This window comes from Chaetura pelagica, unplaced genomic scaffold (genome assembly GCF_000747805.2).
Source record: "Chaetura pelagica isolate M959 unplaced genomic scaffold, ChaPel_1.0 scaffold416, whole genome shotgun sequence".
NCBI classification, from domain to species: Eukaryota; Metazoa; Chordata; class Aves; order Apodiformes; family Apodidae; genus Chaetura; species Chaetura pelagica.
In genome coordinates this window covers 742,751-767,013 of record NW_009953579.1, presented here as the reverse complement: position 1 = coordinate 767,013, position 24,263 = coordinate 742,751, and the positions used below count along the sequence as shown (strand labels likewise).

The following is a 24,263-nucleotide window of genomic DNA, read 5'->3' as shown; positions in this document are numbered from 1 at the left end:
AAAAAAAGGCAATCCTACCCTCTTTCAGCTGGTCTCCAGTATATGGTTCTGTAACAGCACAGTCATGAAAAGCTCTTAAGCATTAGAACACCCTGTAACTGCTGATCAAAAGTTGGATGCTTGCTTTCAATGTGACAGAACAAAAAGGAAAGGCAACTGCAAGATAACTCTTTTCCATGCAAGCGAACTCTCCAAATTCCTAGTAAGCTGCCAGCTCCCAGCCTCCAGTAGGCTAACACTGGCTGACAAGTCTGAATGGATCACTGCACATGTGCCATAACTCTTTGCTGTTGGAATATAGAAAGGAGAAGATTATTCATCTGGCTAGATAAGAGTTTTAGTTCACCAGTTAACTAACCAAAATGGCTCAATTCTCAATAGCTTAAAAATGTTGTTTTTCTAAGCTCTAGAACTGAAAACAGATTTGCACAACATACTGAATTTGGAATTTTGGGGACAAGGTAAATTCTAAAATTGCTCTTAAAGTAGAAGTCTATTTTTTAACAGAGGGAGCACCTCAGAATCAGAGGAAGCAGTTGCACCTGCTAAATATGGCAGCATCACATGGGGAGAGCAGTTTATTACGACAGGCAGACTGTAATTTATTTAGAGCTTTGCAAATCTAATACCAGCTTGAACTCCAACAGGAAGTCATGAGTCTGTTAAAACAGGTATCTGAGTGTTGATGTCATCTGCCCTCCAAAGATACTGCACCTCAGAAAGATGCTAGAAAAAAAATAACCAAGGCCATGATGTTTTGTGTTCATTTAAGTCTCCAATCAGGCTTTAAACATTGCTTTGTGCAGAGTGGGTTACAGTAGTTTAATCATGAGACAAAAAAGGTTAATGACTACATTTGAGGGCCTAAAATCCAAAACAGGTAATACACAACAGACCACTGTGAAAAAGAAGCTAATGCAATTGACTGTATAATGGTCTGAAAGCAGCTTGTGCTACTCAAGTTTTGCGTATGTAACTAAAAATCAATTTGGCCAATATTACTCACTTCTGCAGCCAAATCAAAAGCTACCAAAAAGCAAGTCTATGAGGCAAGTCAGTATTGATCATGAGCAAGAGCAGGTCTTCAGCTTGCTATTAGCTCACAGCGTGCTCTATCTGTGCAGTCAGAAATACTACGGTTAACTGGCTTCGTATTTTCTTAGTCTTTCAGACACAGTAGCCTATACTCACGTTCTTCTGGGTCTTCACTGGTTTGAGAGTTACTGGGTAAAGCCTGAACAGCAGCACGTGATTCAGGTGTTGACTCAATGGGTCCTATTCTATTGTCTCTCTGTTGCTGCCACTCCTGGCTAAAGCCACCATCATCTGCTTCAGCACTTTCATTCCGAGTGTGGTTTGCTGGAGCTCGGGGGAAGAAAAGCATTTGAGATTTGCTTCAAAAGCATGCCTTCTAAAACATGACAATCTCTCCACATGTAAGATCATATAAGAATGAGGAAAAAAGAGGTATCCATAATATTTAGCAACATTCAATATTGGCAAACACCTTTACAAGACATTCTCATTTAGAAATTTAATACTTATTTAAACAACAAGGAGTCAATGTACACTCTGCAGCCCTATGTCCTACAAGTTGCACTCAAGTCCCAGTATTCAGGATTATTTCAATATAACAGAACAGAAGTTTGGTGGTGACCTAATTTAAAGATCACAGTTTAAGAAAGTATTAAAGTATTTAATTAATTAGCTTATTTAGTCACTACTGACAGCTTAATATTCCAGTAAAACTGAAAACTTCCTGAGCTACACATGCATACACTCCTTTCAAGCATGCTAAATTCAGAAACTCTGCTCTAATAATACACATAAACAAACCCTATGTTTTTAAACACTAGCTGAATAGCCAGTAGAGCTAGAGACATTTCTGTTTAATACAAATATAAATGAGTTGGCCTTATACTTTATCATCCCAATTTGACAAGCAATTTTGCTCAGTCAGTAGCTGTCTATTAGGAGTCATTTCACCACCAATATCCTGAATCGCAGAAAAACGAATGCAAGAACATTAACTGCACAATTAAGTGAGCACTTTTTGAAGTCTTGACAGATTCATCATTCTGAATACAGCTTCCATGCTTTCACTCTTCTACAGCAATCAGGATCTCCATAAACATGTATTCCAATAAAAGGAAAATTATAATGGCTTGTCAAAGAAACTCACCTTGTTTATCATAAGTGGAGTTTTTGGAAGCTTTCCTTTGGGCTTCAGGATCTTCCTCAGCCATGTTCACTAGCCATATCATTGTAGCTATTAAAAAAAACAAAAGAGCATAGCTAATCACATCCTCAGATGTATGCAATTCTGAGATTGTTTGCATTGATACTTTTTCTTTTAATACAAGTATAATTTATTCTCACTAAAGTACAGTAATATCTGGAACACAGCAGTACCAGCTACAAGACACATTTACAGAGTTTGGTGGTTAAAAGTTTTATTCTTACTAGATGTTGACAAAAAATTGCAATAGCTGTTGCCAGAGACATTACTTATATATGAGGCCCACTCTGAAAATCAGAATCCAGCATTTCTTTATTTTTTCCCATTAATCAGTTATTTTATCTGGAAGTAAAAAGGTCTATTAGGACTGGTACTGAGGTAACTTCAATTCAGAGGCAGCATCTGCCCCCACCATGACAAAGAATTCTCCAATCTGAAGGCAATGAAAAGTTGTCACACATAATTAGTGTATTTTAAACTGAAGTTTGTGGCTTCTCAGCATTAACCTCTCCTCCCACAAAACAGAACAGGCAGTTATGTGTAATATCACTAAAACACAGCAAGAGTGATAAAGAAACCCCTCCCCTTTCTCCACTATAAATCTGTCCTGGAAGTAGCCAGCCAGTCTACAATGTGCTTCCTGCTTTAGAGACACAAGACTTTGATTTCACTGTTTATCCATATGACCATGACTAGCAACATGGAAATGTGGAGTGGAAGTATGTACTAATTCTACAAATATATTAGCAACAAAAGGACGACTAAGGAGAATATCTGTCCTTTATTGGATGCAGGAGAAAAACAAGGATGAGGAAAAGGCTGAGGTGCTTAACGTACTATTTTGCTTCACTCTTTAATAGCAGGACCTCAGCTGGAAGGTTAGAACAGGGAGCAGCAGTTTGAAGCTCTCATAATTCAAGAGGAGATGGTTTGGAACCTGCTGCATCATGTAGACATAAACAAGTTTATGGGGCCAGATGGGATACAGCTGAGGGTACTGAGGGAGCTGGTGGGAGTGCTCACCAAGCCACTTTCCATCATTTATCAGCAGTCCTGGCTAACTAGAGGTCCTGATAGACTGGAGATTGGCCAATGTGACCCCCACCTAAAAGGGCCAGAAGGAGGGTGGGAGGGTGCAGGCAACTACAGGCCTGTTAGTCTGCCCTTAGTGCCAGGGAAGGTTACAGAGTAGATCATCTTGAGTGCCATCATATAGCACGTGCAGAACAACCAGCTGATCAGGCCCAGTCAGCATAGGCTCATGAAAGGCAGGTCCTGCTTGACAAACCTAATAATCTATGACAAGGTGACCCCACTTATTGGTCAACCAAAAGGCTGTGGATGTTGTTTACCTGGACTTTAGTCAAGCCTTTGACACTGTTTCCCACAGCATTCTCCTGGATAAACAGGCAACATATGGCTTAGACCAGTTTACTCTTTGCTGGGTAAAAAACTAGCTGGATGGCTGGGCCCAAAAAGTTGTGGAGTTAAATCCAGTTGGCAGCTAGTAACAAGGGGTGCTCCCCAGGTCTCAGTGCTGGGGCCAGTTCTGTTTAATATCTAGAAGCTTGGGGAAGAGTGGCTGGAAAGCTGCCCAGCAGAGAATGACCTAGGGGTGTTGGTTGACAGTGGCTGGATATGAGCCAGCAGTGTGCCTAGGTGGCCAAGAAGGCCAACATCATCCTGGCTTGTATCAGTAATAGTGTGGACAGCAGGAGTAGGGAAGTGATTGCCCCCTGGTACTCAGCACTGATGAGGCTGCACCTTGAATACTGTGTCCAGTTTTGGGCCCCCATTACAAGAACATTGAGGTGCTGGAGTGAGACCACAGAAGGTGGAGAAAGCTGGTGAAGGGTCTAGAGCACAAGTCTTACAAGGAGCATCAGAGGAAACTGGAGTTGTTTAGTCTGGAAAAAAAGGCAGCTTAAGGCAGACCTTACTGCTCTCTACAACTACCTGAAAGGAAGTTATAGTGAGGTAGGTGTTGGGTCTCTTCTCACTAGTAATAAGCAACAAGACAAGAGGAAATGGGCTCAAGTTGCACCATGGGAGGTTAAGGTTGCACACCAGGAAAAATTTCTTCACTGAGAGGGTTATCAAACACTGGAACAGGCTGCCCAGGGAGGTGGTTGAGTTATCATCCCTGGAGGTGTTTCAAAGATGCAGTGCTTAGGAATATGGTTTAGCACTGGACTCAGTAGGGTTAGGTTAATGGTTGGACTTGATGATCTTAAGTCTTTTCCAACTAGAACAATTCTGTGAGTCTGTAATTGATACATGGGTCATAATATCAATTTACATTCAGTAGGGTATTCTTCACAACTGCAGGAAGAAACAACACATCAAAAAAAGACAAGTTCTAGACAAAATAGTTCTGTAAACAAATCTCTTCCTGGCAATTTCTCTCCCTTTCCCCTCCAGTATCACACAGGTTATTTAAGCACTGAAAGCTGATAACTGTTTTCTAAAAACAAGTACTCCCTTTGACTATGCTTGATGCACAGCCTAATGACATATTACTTTGGCCAAAACAAGCTGTATTACCATTTTTCCTGTGCATATTTTGTAAAGAAACGTGTTGTTTTTTATCTTGGAAGATCTTAGCCAGATGACGTTCCATGTTTTTGAGTCAACAGTGAGTGGAAAACTAAGACTCAAGTAAACAGACTAAGAACTCCAGCTGCAACACATCACATTAAAAAAGAGAAAAATCAGAGTAATCACTTCACTTGAGTGGGTGATCGTAAGTACTTTAGTGAAAGTATTTAGTGAAATATACTCACAAGAGTAAATAAGTGCTGGGAAGAGAGTTTCATTTCTCTCTTGAGCTGTTTCAACTAGCATACGAAGAGGACCTTTAGGACACAGGACAGCAACCAAATCTGGAAGGAAGAGCAAACAATGTTACATCACTGCAAACATACTTTTAAGGTTTTATCTGTAACACTTGCAGAGACTGGTAACAGGATAAAATGAAAACAGACTTCTGGGAGAGCCATTGGCCACAGGTCAGTATCCTAGAGAAATACCTTTTCATATTCCCAGTTGTAAAACGTAATTTAAATATAACTATAATATGTATACATTTTTTTAAAAAATTAATGTTTCTTACTTAAGATACTATGCAATTGCAAATGCATTTGTGTCTGTATGTTGATTTGCAGGTTGAAAGCAAGTCATTAACAAAAGCCACTATTTAACTAACATCCTGGAAATACCCAAGCTTGCTTGCTATTATCAAAGCTTTTCTTAAGCCAAGTTTAATGCTGAAACAAATTTTAAGACAAGAAGTGAGCTTACATAAGTTATATGAAATAGGCACGACTGACAACTTATTCTCACTTGAAGAGGAATAATACAGGTTTATTAAGCATTGCAGAAAAATGCTGTTTGCATAGGTATTAGAGGTGTTTAAAGAACACTTAGCATAAGAAAAGAAGAGCAGCTTTTTGTTGCTTCCCTCAATTCTTGTTCATGGGACAGCGTATGAAACTGAGTGACTAAGTAAAAATTAACTGAAAAGGAATAATTCACAAAATAAGATGTCTGTACAAGTTACTCATATAGATCAAAGCACAGCCTTAAGAAAAACTGATCTATCAGATGTTCCTGAATGCTGATTGTTCATTAATGAAATTTGCAACTGCACTATCTCAGCTGCTTTCCCTTGTCTGGGTGTCTGGACAGAAAGCTGTCACATTGACATACTAACTTTGCTACTACCTTTCACAGTTGTGCACTCACTGTATGTCAAAATCCAACACCAAAAGGAGTAGCTTACTTCTCAGGACTTGTATGCTGAACAGAGCACCTGCACTAACTGCCCCAGCACCACTGTTGGTCCTGCTCAAGTAAAGAATTCTCAGCATGGGGACACAGCCTTTGAAACTTAACCCCTCTTTACTCAAAAAACCAAAGTTGTGGTCTTGGAACATGATCTGAAGAATATTTTGATCACAGAATGCATGTTGAATGGTTGAAATTCTCCATTTGTTCCAGTGATACGAAGGGTGGAAGCAGGTAGGGGGGCTGGGAAGGTTTTCTTTTACACATAAGGGACATTTTTCCTCGCCCTGAAGGAAGAGGACACCTTACAAATACACTGACTTGCCAGAGCTAATTCCCTCTTATTATTCCCTGCAATTCTACACTGGACAGTTTCTCAGTGTTTATCATCATCAGCAACTTTCAGAGTACACATTCACCACACTTCCATGCTTCCAAAATATTCAAGATATGAGCATATCTCCATGGATACTCTTAGCTGTAATGTTTTAGTTATGTCCAAGTAACTGGATTTTAGTCTTGCCTGGGAACTAAATCTGTCTCTGGGAGACAGTGTGATCTTCTTACCAAAAGTATCCAGTGCCCTCTAAAGCTTTATCAAAAAAACTACATCTAGGAATTGCAGTGATCATTCAGAAAACATGTAAACTGTGGTAATTCAAATGAATTTTCTTTCTATTAAAAAACAAACAAAAAAAAACAACCAAGGAAACTGACCTTATAACTATATCCTTATAAATGTAAAATTACTTTGAATAATGAAAACTGCATTCAATTCTTCCTTGCTTCCTTCTCATTACATTATTAGGCATGGGCCAGGGTGTTGTTTCAATGTCCATAAATTGGAGCAATTCCTAGGTTGGGCAGATTTGTTCCTGTATGGAACCGTACCAAGCTCCTAAATTCTGAAAATACAACAGTTTCCAAAGATTCTTGGGGAAAATGAGAAACCAGCAGCTCTCCACCTTCACAGAAGAGATCAAAATAGCAACACAAGCCTCTTATCTCTTCATCTCTTGAACTATTCAATTGTCCTCCCCAAAGACTTTATAAAGTTCAAAAAACATGAAGGAAGATGACATCACAGAGTCACACAAGCCCCTTAGCTGCACAGGACTGATCTCAGTTCAGATCATGCTTTTATTTCTGAAGTCTATAATCACCCTTTCCACTGCTTTGTATGACACTCCCTCTCCCTCCCTTTTTCCTCTTTTTTTTTAAGGTCTTCTCAGACAAATGGAAAACGAGAAGTCAGGAAACAGAGAAAATTCCTACTGTAGTATTTGTTAACATGCCTTGCCCAGATCTTACCGTACACTGAAATGACGGCCAGGATGAGCCATGCAGTCCATTCAGGAAGGTACTTAATGAACACCAAGGCCATGAGAGCGCTTATCATAATGAGATATGCCTGCTGGAGCCGAAGTGGACCCTTCCAATGAATACAAATCATTCCCACAACACCAAAGTTCCAGATGATTAGTGCCACTGTAACGTAGTCCATGGCAACATTATACGTCTTAAAAACCTCACTAAAAAAAAAAAACACAAAACAAACGTGGACTGCATTTGCTTAGAACAATGGAAACACATTACAGATGCAAGCTTCAGAATGCTCTTTGTTTTAATTTTCGTATTAAACATAGTGGGTACAAATGTAAAATTCTATCTCTGATTAGTACTGAACTATTCTTCACAAAGAGGATAATTTTACCAGTATTTGTTTCACACCAATTCTTTCAGCTTTCAGAACATTTTCAATAATGTTCTATTTTCTTCTGAATCAAGGCAGAAAATGACAGTGAAGGACATTATACTCATCATTTAAAAAAAAAAAAAAAAAAAAGAACAAGAACTTGTGAAGTTATAATGGATCTGTAAGGCATGAAAATAGATCTCTTCCTACTTACCTGCTGTCTGTGGAATAGAAACTCTTTGCTAATTTCAAATATATACTTGGTAATTCTATTTCATTCTTCACCACAAACACTAAAGTATTATTTTTGTATGAACCATGCCACTCTGTTACACTAAGTACTATAAACTAAGACCTTCAATAACTAATACACCAAAATAGACAAATATGTTGCCACCAAGTCACAGACTATTTCCACTAAGCCACGGGAGAACCAGATGTGACAGCTGTTTGCAAATTCTGCAGCTACCAATTCATCAAGCTACTAAGAACCTTATAATTTGCATTATACTCTTCTGCAGGAAATTTGTCTTCCCTAGTTAGCTGGTCTGTGGAGATGCACAGGATGCACCTACTGCCATCACGTATAATTGATCTACAACTCTCCTCCTCTGTCACTGGACCTCTGCAAAAGGAAGCCAGCACTCCTGTGAGGCTGCAGGGACAGGTGAAGGAACCCAGAGAGTCAGGAAAGCCTTCAGTCCCTCTGCTCACACATGCTTATGGAAGAGTGCCAGCTCCAACCCAAACCCAAAGGAAGTAGGCCTGGCAATTTTGTTTCCAACCAGTCTGCACTGCACTTCTGCAGCAGACGTTGCCTCCTATTTCAAAAGTTTTTATTAAAGTTTGAGAAAATACTGACCAAAGAAGGAATCACAGATCAACTTCTGGCATAAAAACTAGTGTCTGAAGGAACACCATTCCCTCCCCCTAGAGACCAAATAAAATAAATTTCTTCAAAGGGAAGTGTATCTGTCAGAAAGTGGTATACAAACACACATGCTTACTTCACTTCTCATCTCTAGTTACAGAACTTGATCAGGTTGCTGATTTTAGAGAATACTGACTATTACGGACAACTTTTCTTGATGTCTGGACAAAGGCGTGTTTCCTAATTTTGAAAAGAAAAACAGTGAATATATTTTGTGAGAGAGCAGATTCTTTTCAGCCATTCCCATGTGGATTTTCAGCCTTTGCACATACAACCCACCACCAAAGCCATGATATAAACAACTGCCTTTGAGTCACACGGCTGTGAAACATTAAGTTATAAGATATATTAACAGAGGAAGCTACTGTGTGGAATATAGCTTATTCTGGTAATGCATTGGCAATGGACAGCTCCTGTACAGTATCAGTTGCATTATAAACCATAAAAATCTCTCTCTTATGTGTATTCTATGAACCTACATAAAGCAAACAAAAAATCATGGCAATAGCTTACACACTATCATTTTCACTCAAGATTCAAGGGTTAGTTCTAAAATAAATACATACACAAATTAATAAATGAAAAATAGCATATTAATGCTTTAGTTCACTTACCCCAGGTAGATGAATGAGAAAAAAAAAAGCAGCAGAAGAGAAGAAATGATAAGCCAACCATGGATCACCTGGGGGAAAAAAGGTATCAAACCAGATATTTTTTTAGATTGGATATATTAACATTAGTATCTATTTTCCCTTTAGTTTAAAGCAAGAAATTATATTCAGATCTATGTATTTAGTTGTTCCTAAATTAATATTTAGTCTTCACATGATTGTATTTTAATTTACATTTAGAAATTTTAAGTGCGTTGTGGTCTTTCAGTAAAGGTTATACAACAAAAACTACTGTCTGTATATTTTAGGCCATTTTGATAACAGTGGCATTATAACATAGCAGAAGTATCCAGCATTAACACAGATGGAAAACATGAATCATTTTTCCACCTCTAAAAAGTCTGCTATGATTGCAAATAAGTTTCAGAATACAGCTATAGAATTAAATGCTTATCTGTTGGAATTCAGAATTAGCATGGCATTGATGAAGGACTATATACGGACTTCTATGTTCTTTATCAATCATCTATACAAATAATCCCTAATTCTGATATGACAGCAGATATACTTGGCAAACAATTTAACAAATAGCAGCTCAGGGCTGTACTCAAAGGGATAGATAGATTTAAATTTAGAAATGACAACTGCTCAGACTTTGCACTGACAAAACTGCATATCACTCTTGTATATTACTGTGTAAAATTAAAAATGAAGATTGAAGAGCTCTGTAACTTTGGTAATCTCTAAATTGAGAAAGAAACATGTATTTGTAAAATTTCCAGCACAAACTCTTATCTGTAAAACCAGACCAAACATTGCAACTAGATAGACAGTTAGAAGCAAAAATCTAGAAATTCAAGCTGCATAAGAAATCCTACTTTGAATAAACCTGCTCTGTGGAAAATTAACTTGTTAAATAAGCTACAGATGTACACAAGATCAAAGTGTTTAGAAACTGTGTTATCCTTCTTCTGAAAGATGTGTAGTAGAATGCATGGCCTGTTACAGTTTAAAATATACTTTGCAAAAGTGAATTTAAAGGTCAGGCCCATATGCACACAGAGTAAAAGAATCATGTTTACATGAGGCAATCAGGACTCCTCACCAAATTACAAATCCAGTTATTATAATTTATCACATTTAGGGAAGGGGTAAAAAAAAAAAAAAATCTCACTAAAGCTGAAGATTGATTGAACCTGAAACAGAATCCCTTTCAAACTTGTAAAGCTACTGATATATCTAAGTAGTGACCTCAGAGAATAATTTCAGTTCTTTGAAAAACTAGCTGCAGCTGTTTTAAGAAAATGGCAGAGCAAGCTGTGACATTTATTTTAATAATAACATGACTTCTATCTGTAGTTCTTCTGTTTATAGTATAACCTCTTCAACTTTCTTACTACTTAATAAGGTGAATACTAATGCCTACTTCAACTAAAGAGTAAAATGCTAACAAAGACTAAGGGCACAGTCCAGCAAACATTTGCACACACTTTGCAAAACTACCATCAAGAGTATTACAGACAGTAGTTTCAAGAGTTGACATAATTTGGCATTTTACACACATATTTGTTAGTTCTCAGTATCTCATTCACTATAGCATTTTCCAGATCACCAGTCTCTTTTCATAGAAGCCATTTTTCCAAAGAATTTCTCATAAGTTTTGGCCAGCATTTTCCAAGCAGCATACCATGACAGGTTTGTTGCCTTCTAATTAAAGAATTTCCATTCTTAATTTGACAACAGCTTCAACACTAATTCAGTGCTGGTACAGAATCATTTTTGCGTGCTACAACTTCAATAAAAACTAAGGATTGCAGAATTAAAATTAAAATGGTCAGGCAGTCTGAAACAACTAAGAATGCAGAGAATAAGAAAATACATTAAAAAGAAAAGGTAGTCAAGTAGAATCACCCTCAAAGAAGTTGCTTCTGGTTGGATTTAGAAGCTAGAATCAGAACCATGCCTAACATACCACGTACAGGACAAACACAGGAAATTAACAACAGTGAAGCTGAAATAATATTTCCTTTCTTCAAAGGAGTTTTAAGATAAAAAGAAGATAAGCAAATTATCACTACCAGATGGAGGCATAACATTTGTTCATTATCAGTTACACTCCCCAAAATCTAGACTACATTCTATATGTAGAACTACATGTAAAATAGAATTCAGTGGACAGATAACTACATTTTACAGCATTCTGGTACAGCAGCATAGGAATACTCTGTTAGTACTACTAAAACAAATAAGTTAATTCTTTTAATTAGCAGAAAATACAACTATGGGAAATTTCTGTTGTCTTATAATTCTAACTTTTATTTTTAATTTTTTTTAGTATGTGAAAAGCTTAGTAAAAACTAACAGATGCCTTCAACACCTGAGGAGATCTGACTGGCTGCCAAGAAACCTAGACTGAAGTATATCAGTTACTTGACTTCATTAGAATGAACAGAATTGACAGTTTAAAAATAAAACTCAGTTCAGATTTAACATCACACTGTGAAAAAAGAGGAAGTTTGTACTTTAAAAAACACTACTCCAAGCTGTGTGCAGATTCAGGCAGAAATAACTTCCCCAGTCACTCCACAGATACTCTGCAAAGGGATTTCACCCACAGTCATGATGAACAAAATAATTTTCGTCTCTTGAAAACAAGAAATAAGTGAATACAAGCTTTGTGCAGCTGCATGGATGCCACAGCCTGTTTTGCAACTGTGAAGCAGATTAAAGGTTCCGGCTGCACACTGACAAGTTTTATTATGCCACGCCTTGTCAAATGGGTCCTTAAGACCAAAAGATCACCAGGAATTTTCAGGAACAACACTTCCCAGGTATGACACTGCAATTATATAAGGGAAGCTGGGACTGGCCTAGCTTATGTCATTATATGATTGCAGACTTTCAGAAAGGAGCCTTACAAGTCCTTGTGTTCACTGTAAGGATATTGCCTGGCACATACAGCCACATAATCATCACAGTGTTGGAAGATTTCTATACTGGGGGCAGGATGGGGAAAGAGGAGCCCTTGAAAAGTCCCTGAAGTCCTGAATAGCTTTGAAATTGTAGGACCAGGTCTGTATTCGGTAGTTCTTGACTTCAGATTTTGGTACATGGTACATTTCACAGGAACAGGAAGCAATGCCACCGTGACAAGGCAGCCACCAGCATTAGCACTGGGACAATGCAGGGTAGAGGCCCCAAGGAACAGAAGCCACAAAACCAAAGCAGTTAATTGAATCATCAATTCTGATAGTTTTTCTCACTCATCATTGAAAAATCTTCCTTTTGTTCCATTCTCAATAATCTGTACTAATAAGTAAAGCCAGCACAATTACTCAAGTCAATTCTATTTATACTCACCTTGTAGCACCTGTACTTGTAAAGCACAACCAGGAGGATGGTCATGACAATGATAACGCTGATCATGATAGCAGCGTTGAGAATTGAATTCAGGGCTCTCTGTCCTACAGTCTCTGTCTCTTCTGTGAAAGGAGTGTAGATGCTACAACAAAAAAGAGTCAACAGAAATACCACTGAATGCACAGATGTCACCTGTATGAGGCCAACATCAAATAAATTGCAGTAATCTTTCAATTCAGAGCCGAGTATCATATTAGGCAAATTTGAATTTAAAAGAATATTTTTTTTTTTCCTCAAAAGACTCGCCTTTCCTGTATTCTTAGATTACTACTATTTTCTGCTTAGTAAACAAACAAAAACCAACTCCACACTGTGATACAATTACTCATGCTATGAATCATGAGACTATTACTGCAGACCTTTCTAAGCACACCCTCTAGCGGCTTTACAATGAATGGCTCCCGGTGATTTCAACATAACAAGGTATGGACCTAACTCTCTCTCCCAAAGAAAAACAACCTGGAGAAGAAACATTTAATTACGGGGGTGTGGAGAAAACACCATAAATAAAATCTACAGAAAAATAATTGTTTGATCAACAACTTTGATAGTGAAAAAGAACTCTGTGCTTTACTGAAACATTTTATTACATGCTTCTATCAGTTAGGTAAAATGAATATGCACAAACCCATGGGCCCTGATGGGATGCACCCATGAGCGCTGAGAGAGCTGGCTTGTTGCTGCTTAACCACTCTCCATAATTTTTGTAATCTCATGGCAAACAGGAGAGGTGCCTGAGAACTAGAGGAAAGCCAGTGTAACTTTGGTCATCAAAAAGATCCAGGAATCTACAGACCAGTCAGCCTCACCTCCATCCTTGGAAAAATGATGGAGCAGCTCATTCTGGAGATCATCTCTAAGCACATGGAAGGGAAGAAGGTTATCAGAAGTAGCCAGCATGGATTTACCAAGGGGAAATAACGCTTGACTAATCTGAAAGCTGCCTACGATGTTGTGACTGAATGGGTAGATGCTGGGAGACCAGTGGATGTAGTTTGCCTTGACCTTAGCAAGATGCTGTCTTCCATAACATCCTCCTGAGCAAGCTCAGGAGGCATAGGGTAGAAGAATGGACACTGGCTAAAGAACTGGCTAAACAACAGAGCCCAGAAGGTGGTGATCGACAGTGTCGAGTCCAACTGGAGACCTGTGACTAGTGTAGTTCCCCAGGGATCAGTGCTGGGTCCAGTTCTGTTCAACATCTTAATCAACGACCTGGAAGAGGGGACAGAGTGCATCCTCAGCAAGTTTGCTGATGATATGAAACCGGGAGGGTTGGCTGATTCACTGGAAAGCTGTGTGGTTGTTCAGCAAGATTTGGACAGACTGGAGAGCTGGACAAAGAGGAACCTAATGAGGTTCAATAAGAGTAAGTGTAGAGTCCTGCACCTGGGAAGGAACAACATGCATCAGTACAGGTTAGGAGCTGACCTGCTAGAAAGCAGTTCTGTGGAGGACTCTGGAGTCCTAATGGACAACAAGTTATCAACGGGAGAACAATGTGCTCTTGTGGCCAAGAAGGCCAATGGTATCCTGGGCTGCATTAAGAAGAGTGCGTCCAGCAGGTCAAGGGAAGTTCTCCTCTTCCTCTACTCTGTCCTAGTGAGACCCCACCTGGAGTACTGTGTCCAGTTCTGGGCTCCCCAGTTCAAGACGGACAGGGATTTACTTGAGTGTCCAACAAAGGGCTATGAGGATGATTAAGGGACTGGAACACCTGTCTTATGAGGAAGGGCTGAGAGACCCAGGGCTGTTAAGTCCAGAGAAGATTGAGAAGGGATCTTATGAATGTACAGAAATATCTGAAGGGTGGGTGTCAAGAAGAAAGGGCCAATCTCTTTTCACTTGTGCCCTGTGATAGGACACGGGGCAATGGATACAAGCTAGAGCACAGGAAGTTCCACCTCAATATGAGGAAGAACTTAATTACACTGTGAGGATTACAGAGCACTGGAACTGGCTGCCCAGAGAGGTTGTAGAGTCTCCTTCTCTAGAGGCTTTCAAGACCTGTCTGGTTGTGTTTCTGAGTGACCTGCACTAGATTCTGTAGTGATCCTGCTCTGCCAGAGGGATTGGACTCCATGATCTCCAGAGCTCCCTTCTAACCCCTACCATTCTGCGATTTCAAAGCCAAACACACCTTGAATCATTTTGCCTAAACTTTTTGACAGTGCAACATTTAGACTGATTCACTGCAGATTCTGACAAACTCTGTTGTCTTTGTCTTCCTTCTCTCAAATCAACTTCCAGTGAAATTGTGCTTTTTTTGGACAATATTCATATTTTGCCTCGCAAAAATATTAATTTGTATACAGGAAACCTGTCAGTAAAGTTTCTGTAACTGCAGCAGAAGTGAACCTCATAGATGCTCCTCTTGCATTTGAATTTTTTTATCAAACAGCATTAGCAAGTGAGAACTTGGCATATATGCTAATTTCATTTAAATGAGTAATTTTTTCCCTTTTTCCAAAATCCTTATATTTTAGCAGACTACAACTGAAATGGCTTTAGGTCAAAATTGAGCTTATTTTAGAAATATCACAGGGAACAATAAAGTATTGAAATGAGGACTAGATTTTGAATCAAGCAGTAACAACCAAGATGTTAACCCAACTGGTCACCAGACAGACAACAAACGTGAACAGTACCAAGAATATAAAATCTGGAAGGAATTCCTTCCTTTTTGAAGGGAATAAAACAAAACTATCTGTGGGCTGGTGGAGGGGAAAAGGGAGGCAAGAAGGTTCACTGCTTGAATTAGATTCCTGAAGAAATGGAGATTAAAGAAAATTATCTAAGTGAGTCCATTGAAAAGACAGCAAGAAAAAATTGATACATACAGCTGTCCATCTTTGCGTGTATAAAAGCTGACAGACTTGATGGTTGCAACAACGACCACCATGCAAAGTGTGACAGGTACAAACAACATAATCACATGTTTTGCCCCATATTTCAGTGTCAGCTCCTCATCTTCTTCTTCATCTTGTTCCACCACTTGCTGAATGTTGTTTTGTGGCTGCCCATTGGTCTCAGATTCAGGATTGTCATTTCTTCTGCGCTCACTATTATCATGGCGACGTCTTTCACTGTTGTCATTCTGCAATGCATTAAAAAAAGTTCCCTCAGCAACTATCCACAATCACATTCTTGCACACTGAGGTAATAATGATCTTGAGGAGGAAACACGTAAGGGAGTATTTACTGTCAGGAACACTTGCCACAGCAAGAACTTAAACAGTGGTAATTAATTGCATCACTTAGTTATCAAGAGAATAGAAGCAGAGGGTTATGCTAAAAGCATTTATGTTAGAAACAACAGCAGCTGGAAGTAGAGCTGGTTGTGTCTATGTCATGTTTGCTTGAAACAGAATTTTAAAAGCTGAATAAAGACAGACAACTTTTTCCCTTGGTCCAAGCTACAGTTGATACAAGAGTGCATGACAGTAGATTACTCACAGCTTGTCAAAAACTAACTCTATCCATTCCTAGAAATAATGTCAAACAGACACTTACGAACCTAACTCCACAGAAGTCACATGAAAATTTCTACTTTCTTTACCATGTTATTCCCAACAAAGTACACTAATACATGTTGAAATGGATTTTCAGAGTATTCCGTTCCCATGTTTGGAGAGACGCACAACACAGAAATGGTGATCAAACTCAGATAATTCTCAATCTTTATACTGAGATTTGATCCCAAAGCTTTAGCACAATGAGCTAAATGTGCACATTTCTTCTCTCCTTCCAAGGATACTACTATGATATCCTTTCACTGACATTTAAGAAATTCCACCACCACCATCAACAAATATGAAAGAGCCTCCTAGACTTCCTGATACTGCTACATGAAATATCAAGGGTTTAACTGAAATAAAAGGACAGAAGTAAACTTTCAATGGAATTAAGCTTACTAGAAGCAGAAACACAAACTGGAAACACCACCTAAAAGTAAATGATCATGCCTGCATGCTTATGCTTCCTGTTGTCACAAACCTTTTGCCCCCTTCTCCAAGAAGCAACGTGAGCAAGGGGCATTTCAGCCTTTTATATGTTGTGGACACATACAGAGAAAGAACACAACAGGAGCATGAAATACATGACACCTGTCTTGACTACAAGGAAACAAAAAACTTTTGATGTTTACTAGTCACTCTAAACAAGCCTTAAAGTGAAACCATTTATACAATCTACTCTTTTTTTTTTTTTCCCACTGTTACCATGTCCAAAGCCAATGCTATATTGTTCCCACTCCCTCCACTCAAAAGGTTTAACATGGAAGAGATATAACACAAAGATTTTTTATTAATTACAACTGAGACTCATTTCTTCTCTTGAGTAAACGCACTAGAATAGCTTTAGATTGAAATGTACAACAAACTGAAAGAAGATACTTTTTGCAATACCTTTAAAATACCAATCCATTTTAGTAAAATTGGTAAGGTACTGAAAATCACCTAATGTATTTCCAGTTAAGTACTCTTGTGCAGGTGGTTTTTTTTCCTTGATTGTGTAATGTTACAAGTCTCATTACCTGTTCATAATAGCATTTCCAAACACAATTGCTTACTTCTATCTCATCAACTCACTGCAGTTTTTTGATAAATCAACAGTAAATTTGGAGGCTTTTTATACAGAAATTTCTCAGCCCCACCCTCAGAAATGAGAAGATGTTACATAAACACTCAGGAACTCATAGTGGAGATCCTAAAAGCATTTCAGTGATTAAGCAGTACAAGTCTCTGGACTTTGAACTGCAAACACTGACAATGCTAAAAGCCTGGGTGAAGCTTTACAACTTCCAGAACTCATGAAAAATAACATTTACAAAACATTAAAAAGTAACAATACACAACAAATGCATTACCTATTTACTCTTTTTCTGTGGTGTCCTCAGGATCAAGTTCAGTAGGGTTGCAAGAACTGCCCTCTAAGAAAATTTGCTTTATTTTTATTTTTTTTTCAAAAAGGAAATTGAATATAAGGGGAGGAAAAATGATATAAAATTGTCTTAATTAAGCAATTAAAACTAGCAGGGAACTGGATTTTTAGAATTAAGTTTTTAACATAAATTTTAACATAATGTAATTATTTTTTAAAATATGTCCTGAAAAAAGATTTAGGGTTGAATATTATTTAATAAATGAAAGATTCACTATAAATCCTTCAGCATTTTGCATAAAGTCCTCACAATTTTGAAATATAGAAACAGGAATATGGGAGAATGCAAATAAATACATTATGTTGAATCATTCTGAAATGCTGGCTGTAACTAAACCTCTTTCTGTACAGATTATAGCTCCAGCCTAACATTTGTCACTTTGACAGTGAAAATACTCCCTATCTCTCCATCTGCAAGACAACCCTAAGCTTACCTGTCCAAATAAACTGCCTAAGATGATCACAGGTAACACTACATGCGAGATAAAGTGCTGGAACACTTCACAAGTAAGGCAGATCTAGTATTTAGGTTCCTCTTGTTGTCTTGCATGAGGAAGCACTTAATCCTATCTTAGGTATGGAAAAATAAAGAGTAAAATAAAAATCTACAGCTTTGCAAAGCAAACAAAAACAGCCAAAGAAAAAGCCTGATTAAATAGCGCTATTAAAAATTGCAGAATCAAACAGAGGAAAATTGAAGAAATTAGACCATATGTGCCATTTTGTTCCCTCCACTAGTTAGGAACAAAGACACAAATCACAAAATGCCTTTACATATTAAAACACAGTGCATGAAAACCAGATCAGCATCAAAAGAATCACAGGAGTTATTCTATTATTCACTGTTAAAACTAGAAAAAGTTGTCCTTTCAGGCTACTAAAGCATAGCCAAATGTGACATGCGCATGCCCCACTGCTTAAAAGAACAAAGTGCACTCATATCCTACCTGGTCAGTATAAAACAGAGCAGAGACCATGGACTCTCGCTGAAGTGGAAGCAAAGGAACAGACTCTTCACTTTCCTCAGACATAGTTAAAAGTGAAAATTCTGAAGCTAAAATGTCAGTAACACCTGTTGTAACACCGTAAGCAAACGTAAAGTTATGAACTACACGTTTCCAGGTGAATAATCAATAGCAAAAGCCAATTATCGTGGGGGTTTTTCCTATCAGGAAAACAGTTAATAGCAAACTCAGAGCAATGCCCTGAACCAAGAGATATAATACTAGCATATGTGATAACAAGTTCTTATTTATTAAATCCAGATTTACATAAAAGAAGCAGACCTCCTTGCCTGAGAGGAGGCACACACTTCATTAGTTCATTTATGTTTTAAGACCATTATACAGTGACAGATGCTGAAGACTGAGCTGAACTCTGATGTGTGACTGGGAGAAGAGATGTCAATTTATAGCACTTGGTGATTTCAGATACTGACTTAGCCACAGAAGCGAGGTATACATAAGCAGGAAAGGATTTTTTATGTGCATACAAAAAAAAAAAGCAGCTGTGCAGAGGGGAGAAAAAAACATCACTAGTAAGTACTGAAACTACACCTAGAGTTACACTTAAACATGGAAATAAGAAGCACAAGAAGCAGTTACTCATCAGTACAGTCTGTCAGTGAGGAGTAAATAGAACCATCTGTCCTGCACTGCTGGTAAAGAGCATCACGAAGTTATCTGTAAGGATGGTGAACCCATAGCTTATCACTGAGCTCTGCCTTTTTAATCTGGCAGAAGTGTTCAATAAAAGTTAATCTCTCACCTGTCCAAGATGAAAAAAAACCTTTTTAATTCATGGATTGGAGTGTAGCAAATGTGGTACCCATCCACAAGAAAGGCCAAAAGGAGGATCCAGGGAATTACAGACCTCTCAGTCTGACCTCAGTGCCAGGGAAGGCCATGGAGCAGATCGAGTGCCATTAGGCACTATATACAGAACAACAAGGTAATCAGGTCCAGTCAGCACAGGTTTATGAAAGGACGGTCCTGCTTGATGAACCTGATCTCTTTCTATGACAAGATGACCCGCCTGGTTGATGAGGGCAAGCTGTGGATGTTGTCTACCTGGACATCTGTAAGGCCCGTAATACTCTTTCCCACAGCATTCTGATGGAAAACCTGGCTGCTCATGGCTTAGACGGGCACACGCTCTGCTGAGTAAAGTACTGGCTGGATGGCCGGGACCAGAGAGTGGTGGTGAATGGAGTTAGATCCAGCTGGTGGCCAGACGGTCACAAGTGGGGTTTCACAGGGCTCAGTATTGGGAACACGTCTTGTTAACATCTTTATCAATGATCTTGATGAGGAGAGATAGAATGCAGTAAGTTTGTAGAGGACACTATGTTGGGAGAGAGTGTTGATGTGCCTGAGGGTAGAAGAGGCCCTATAGAGAGACTTGGACAGATGAGGTTGATAGGCCAAGGTCAATTGTATGAAGTTCAACAAGTGCCAGGTCCTGCACTTGGGCCACAGCCACCCCATGCAACAGTACAGGCTTAAGGAAGAGTGGCTAGAAAGCTGTCCAGCAGAATGGGACCTGGGGCTTCTGACTGACAGGCAGCTGAACATGAGCCAGCAGTGTGCCCCGGTGGCGAAGAAGGCCAATGGCACCCTGGCCTGTATTAGGAATAGCATGACCAGCAGGACCAGGGAGGTGATCATTCCTCTGTACTTGGCACTGGTGAGATCACACCTCGAATACTGTGTCCAGTTTTGGGCACTTCAATACAGGAAGAACATCCAGGTGCTGGAGCATGTCCAAAGAGCAATAAAGCTAGTGAAGGACCTGGAGAACAAGTCTTATGAGAAGCAGCTGAGGGAACTGGGGCTACTTAGTCTGAAGAAAAAGAGGCTGAGGGGAGCCCTCATCGTCCTCTACAACTACCTGAAAGGATGTTGTAAAGAGGCAGGCACCGGGCTCTTCTCACAAGTAACTGGTGACAGAAAGAGAGGAAGGAAGGGCCTCCAGCTGCACCAAGGGAGGTTTAGACTAGACATTAGGAAGAACTTTTTCACTAAAAAGAAATTGGAACACCCTGCCCAGGGAGGTGGTTGAGTCACAATCCCTGGGTGTGTTTAAAAGTTGCCTAGATGTGGCACTTGGGAATACAGCTTCATGCTGGACTTGGGAGAGTAGGGTTAGTGGTTGGACTCGATGATCTTAAAGGTCTTTTCCAACCTAAGTCATTCTGATTACACTGAAGTAAAAGCACAAATGATGCAGTATGAATATTTCCATTTTTCTATTTTTATTAACAGTTTCTATAATGACTAAAACCTTAAGTTAGACTGGCTTCTTAATTATTAAATATTTTTTTCAAATGTTTTATATTTTTACTGATATAGCAGGATGCTGATCTGAGATAAACACAAAGATTTTTCAAAATTCTACTTAAACTGCTGGACTGTATAGCAGAGTTAAAGCACGGATCAAAATATTCTCTTGAATCCTTGCACAAACAGGGCTACAGGTGGCCCAGCCTCACAAGAGCATTTCTGTGTCACAAGGAAACCTGATATTCAACAGCTATAGCAGGAAGAAAGAACTGAGAATGACAAATCCAAGAGCCTTGAGCACCACACCCAAGTAGATCATATAAACCTGGTTTTATCAAAACACATGCACTACCGGTACAGTTTTAGTAACAATTATGCACTTAGATCTTTCAAAGCAAATCTATAAAACTTTATGGTTTGACTTCCCCTCTCCCCCTCAAAACCTCAAGAACTCTGAGAGCACCTTGACAATTATTCACAATTAAGACAGTGCTGCACTTTTTGCATAGGAGCAGTCCTCCAACAATAGCAAAAACAAAATCCAGGCATCAAGCTCTATCTAGACTTAAATTAACTCTGTGACTGAGAAACATGTAAATCAAGAAAACCACAGTCAGGCTACACCAAGAGAGCTCACTAAATCCTCTGAAGGTCAGTGTTTGACACAGGAACATTCCACCCCATTTTCTTATTTTTTTAAAGGGCTTGTTCACTCCAACACCATTTTAAACTGGGAGAAGTCTTATCTGTACATAACAAGGAGTTTAGAACATGAGATATTTTACAGAACGTTTCTTTCAAGTACCACCACAACAATCCAGACAGAGAAAACTACTCCGAACAAACAGTTTTTCTAGAGTTCTGGACTGTATTTTCATTTACATTCATTATTCATTGTGATTTAGCAGCTACCAGGTAATAAAATTGTTTGTTACATACGGTGTTGCTGAGGTGGTTATCAGGGAAGTTTTCTGTCAGCTGCCCATGCTGAAACTGTGGTAAATGTGCAGAGAGTTCTGTCATTGGGGCTGTCCTCTGGAAATTGCTTATTTCTACACAAAATGGATCTTTCTTCTTAGAGATGCTGAAAGGAAAAAGATGTGTAAAAAGCTTTTGTTCTTATATGATCAAGTTCTCCTTTCCCTTCCTACTCCAGTTTTTAGAGTTCACACAGACCAAAGATAACTATTGTCTGTCTACAACTTGATACTGCACTGTGCCACATCTTTACTAAAAGGTCACAAAAGGGATTTTCCAGCATAAAAATAAAAGCATTTAGGCATTATCAAACCAGTTCATCAGCCACGGAAGTAAGCCAGCAACAAACTAATAAACAAAACAGCTCTCCATTCCTTCTTATGCAACAAATGAGAAGCACCACCTGTTTGCTCAGAACACAACTTGGATGTTTTTATCTCATTGGAGTACAATTGCTTGAAGTTCAGTTTTGAATTGCTGATAAGCTCAAGGGCAATCTTCAAGCAAGGATAACTGAGTCACACTGGCTCATTTAAAATCTGGATGTATCTTTAATTCTATAATGCTCTAAGAGTGACCTAGAACTACACAAAACAGTATTTCAGCTGAGCCTCAGGAGCATTCATTTTTCCAAGCGGTAGGTTTTATGGATCAGTTAAATGTACATAAACATGCCATTAAAAAATCATACACTAACATTTTCCTATGCAAACATGAATAAAGGATAAAGTAACAAAGTGGAAAGAGGAAGGAGGGTGACGTAACTACGTAAGTTTCAGAAAAAACAAAATTTTAAGAAACAATGAGTAGACCTCGATAAATCCCTGGCTTGGCTACACAAAACATAGGGAAGTGAATAAACCACTGCCTGAAGGGTGCAGTGCCAGTCCTCACTTCCATCCCAAATGGCTCCTGCTCCTACCTTGTGCCAACTCCAGCACTCATCAGTCCTCTTTACAGTAGATTTCACTCACTAAAATAGAAGAAAACAAATCCAGGGGAAAAAAAAAAACAAACAACCACAAAAAATTTTCTGCTATTTTAGTATACTCAACTAGTGGATGGACTGATCTCAGAAAATCTCATACAAGGGAGGACATCACAAAGCAAGGCCTCCACTTTTGGCAGGAGCCACAACTGCTGCAAGACAGCATTTTAGAGAGGAAGTTAAGGCTATTTTCATGCCTACTAAGATGCAGACGCTACTTCTCTACTTACAAATAAATACATCACTTTCAGTATTAGTGAATAGTGATTCCTAACTTCAGCAGGGATGTAGCTTAAACTAAAGAGTCATTAGGAAGAAGCCCCAAATTAACAAGTCTAGTGGGAGCAGGCAAACTGTTTGGAAAAAGAACAAGGTACTATTCACTAGAATGGTTCTCCTGCACATTTGTAATTAAAAATAAAGCACATTAATTTAAAATATAATGAAATACAAGATTAGATGAAAATAAATATGCACTATGTGGCTTTTTCCTTTTTTCGTTTTGTTTCTAATTCTTTGCTTGGACTACAAAATATAAGCAATGTTGTTTTAAGGCTGCTATTGGTAAAAACTCTCAGTGACACAGCCACCCGAGGAAAAAGTTGAGTATATTTTTTCAAATGTGGAGTATCAGAATGAGATTGTTCACACAGCAGTGTGTCAAAATTCTAATTTAACGATAGAGGAAAACAAACAGAAAAATAATCAACCCACAAAATCCTATTTAAAGACTGGTGAAGAAAGCCATCACAAACTCACTAAACAAAAAAGCAACTACTGAAAAGCAGAGAAACTGAACAGGAAGGAGTAACTGACAGAAAAGTTGCACAAAAACTTTAACGACAGTGTCTAACAAGCCTCAGAACTTAGGGTTTGTTAGAAAAATCCTTTCTGAACTCTCAAGCTCAGACAATGGATTCGGGACATATTCCTAACAACTTTATTTTCTATTTTTCAACAAATGAACAGTGCCAAGCTTGAAATTTAACTAGGAATGAATGAAATGCAGAAACTAAACTGTACCTTAACAGACAAAGTAAATGTTTAGTTCTTTCACCCGAAAAGGGAATTACCGAAACATTTTCTAGTGAAGCTGTTAATAACAAAAGACTGCCTAAATGAGTTTATCCTTGCTTCTTCTGGCTTTCTTTAGTAAGAGCAGCAGTTACAGCTGTAGTTTTCAGAAATTTACATTTAGCCTAACAAACAGATAAAACAAACAACTAAGCTTTATCATATGTTCTTAATTCATAAGGCAAAAAAACCCAACCCAAAACAACAAGGCATCAGTCACAGCAAACGCGGTGCGGCCGGTTAACCCGCGCTCTCCCTCCAAACAAGCCAGGAACAGCAGCCAAGGCTTCCCCGGGGGGGAACACCCCGCGGGGCTCG

The 24,263-nt window shown here is 38.8% G+C and overlaps 1 protein-coding gene across 3 annotated transcripts in view; it reads right to left on the bottom strand.

Annotated features, from left to right (window-relative positions):
* PSEN1 (presenilin 1) overlaps positions 1 to 21,986 on the bottom strand; it is a 24,132-nt gene extending 2,146 nt beyond the window's left edge. The window contains exons 1-9 of one of the 3 annotated variants that reach the window (XM_009999734.1): positions 21,845 to 21,986; positions 18,572 to 18,610; positions 15,524 to 15,780; positions 12,624 to 12,765; positions 9,267 to 9,334; positions 7,337 to 7,557; positions 5,023 to 5,121; positions 2,183 to 2,269; positions 1,192 to 1,365 (exon numbers count right to left, since the gene is read on the bottom strand). In XM_009999734.1, the coding sequence (XP_009998036.1) occupies positions 1,192 to 1,365; positions 2,183 to 2,269; positions 5,023 to 5,121; positions 7,337 to 7,557; positions 9,267 to 9,334; positions 12,624 to 12,765; positions 15,524 to 15,780; positions 18,572 to 18,610; positions 21,845 to 21,928 (1,171 nt within the window). In that variant the 5' untranslated portion in view covers positions 21,929 to 21,986. Of the gene's footprint in view, positions 1 to 1,191; positions 1,366 to 2,182; positions 2,270 to 5,022; positions 5,122 to 7,336; positions 7,558 to 9,266; positions 9,335 to 12,623; positions 12,766 to 15,523; positions 15,781 to 18,571; positions 18,611 to 20,728; positions 20,741 to 21,844 lie in introns of all 3 variants that reach the window. The other 2 variants (XM_009999735.1, XM_009999736.1) reach the window with 2 other exon arrangements.
* Between the last annotated feature and the right edge of the window lie 2,277 nt (positions 21,987 to 24,263).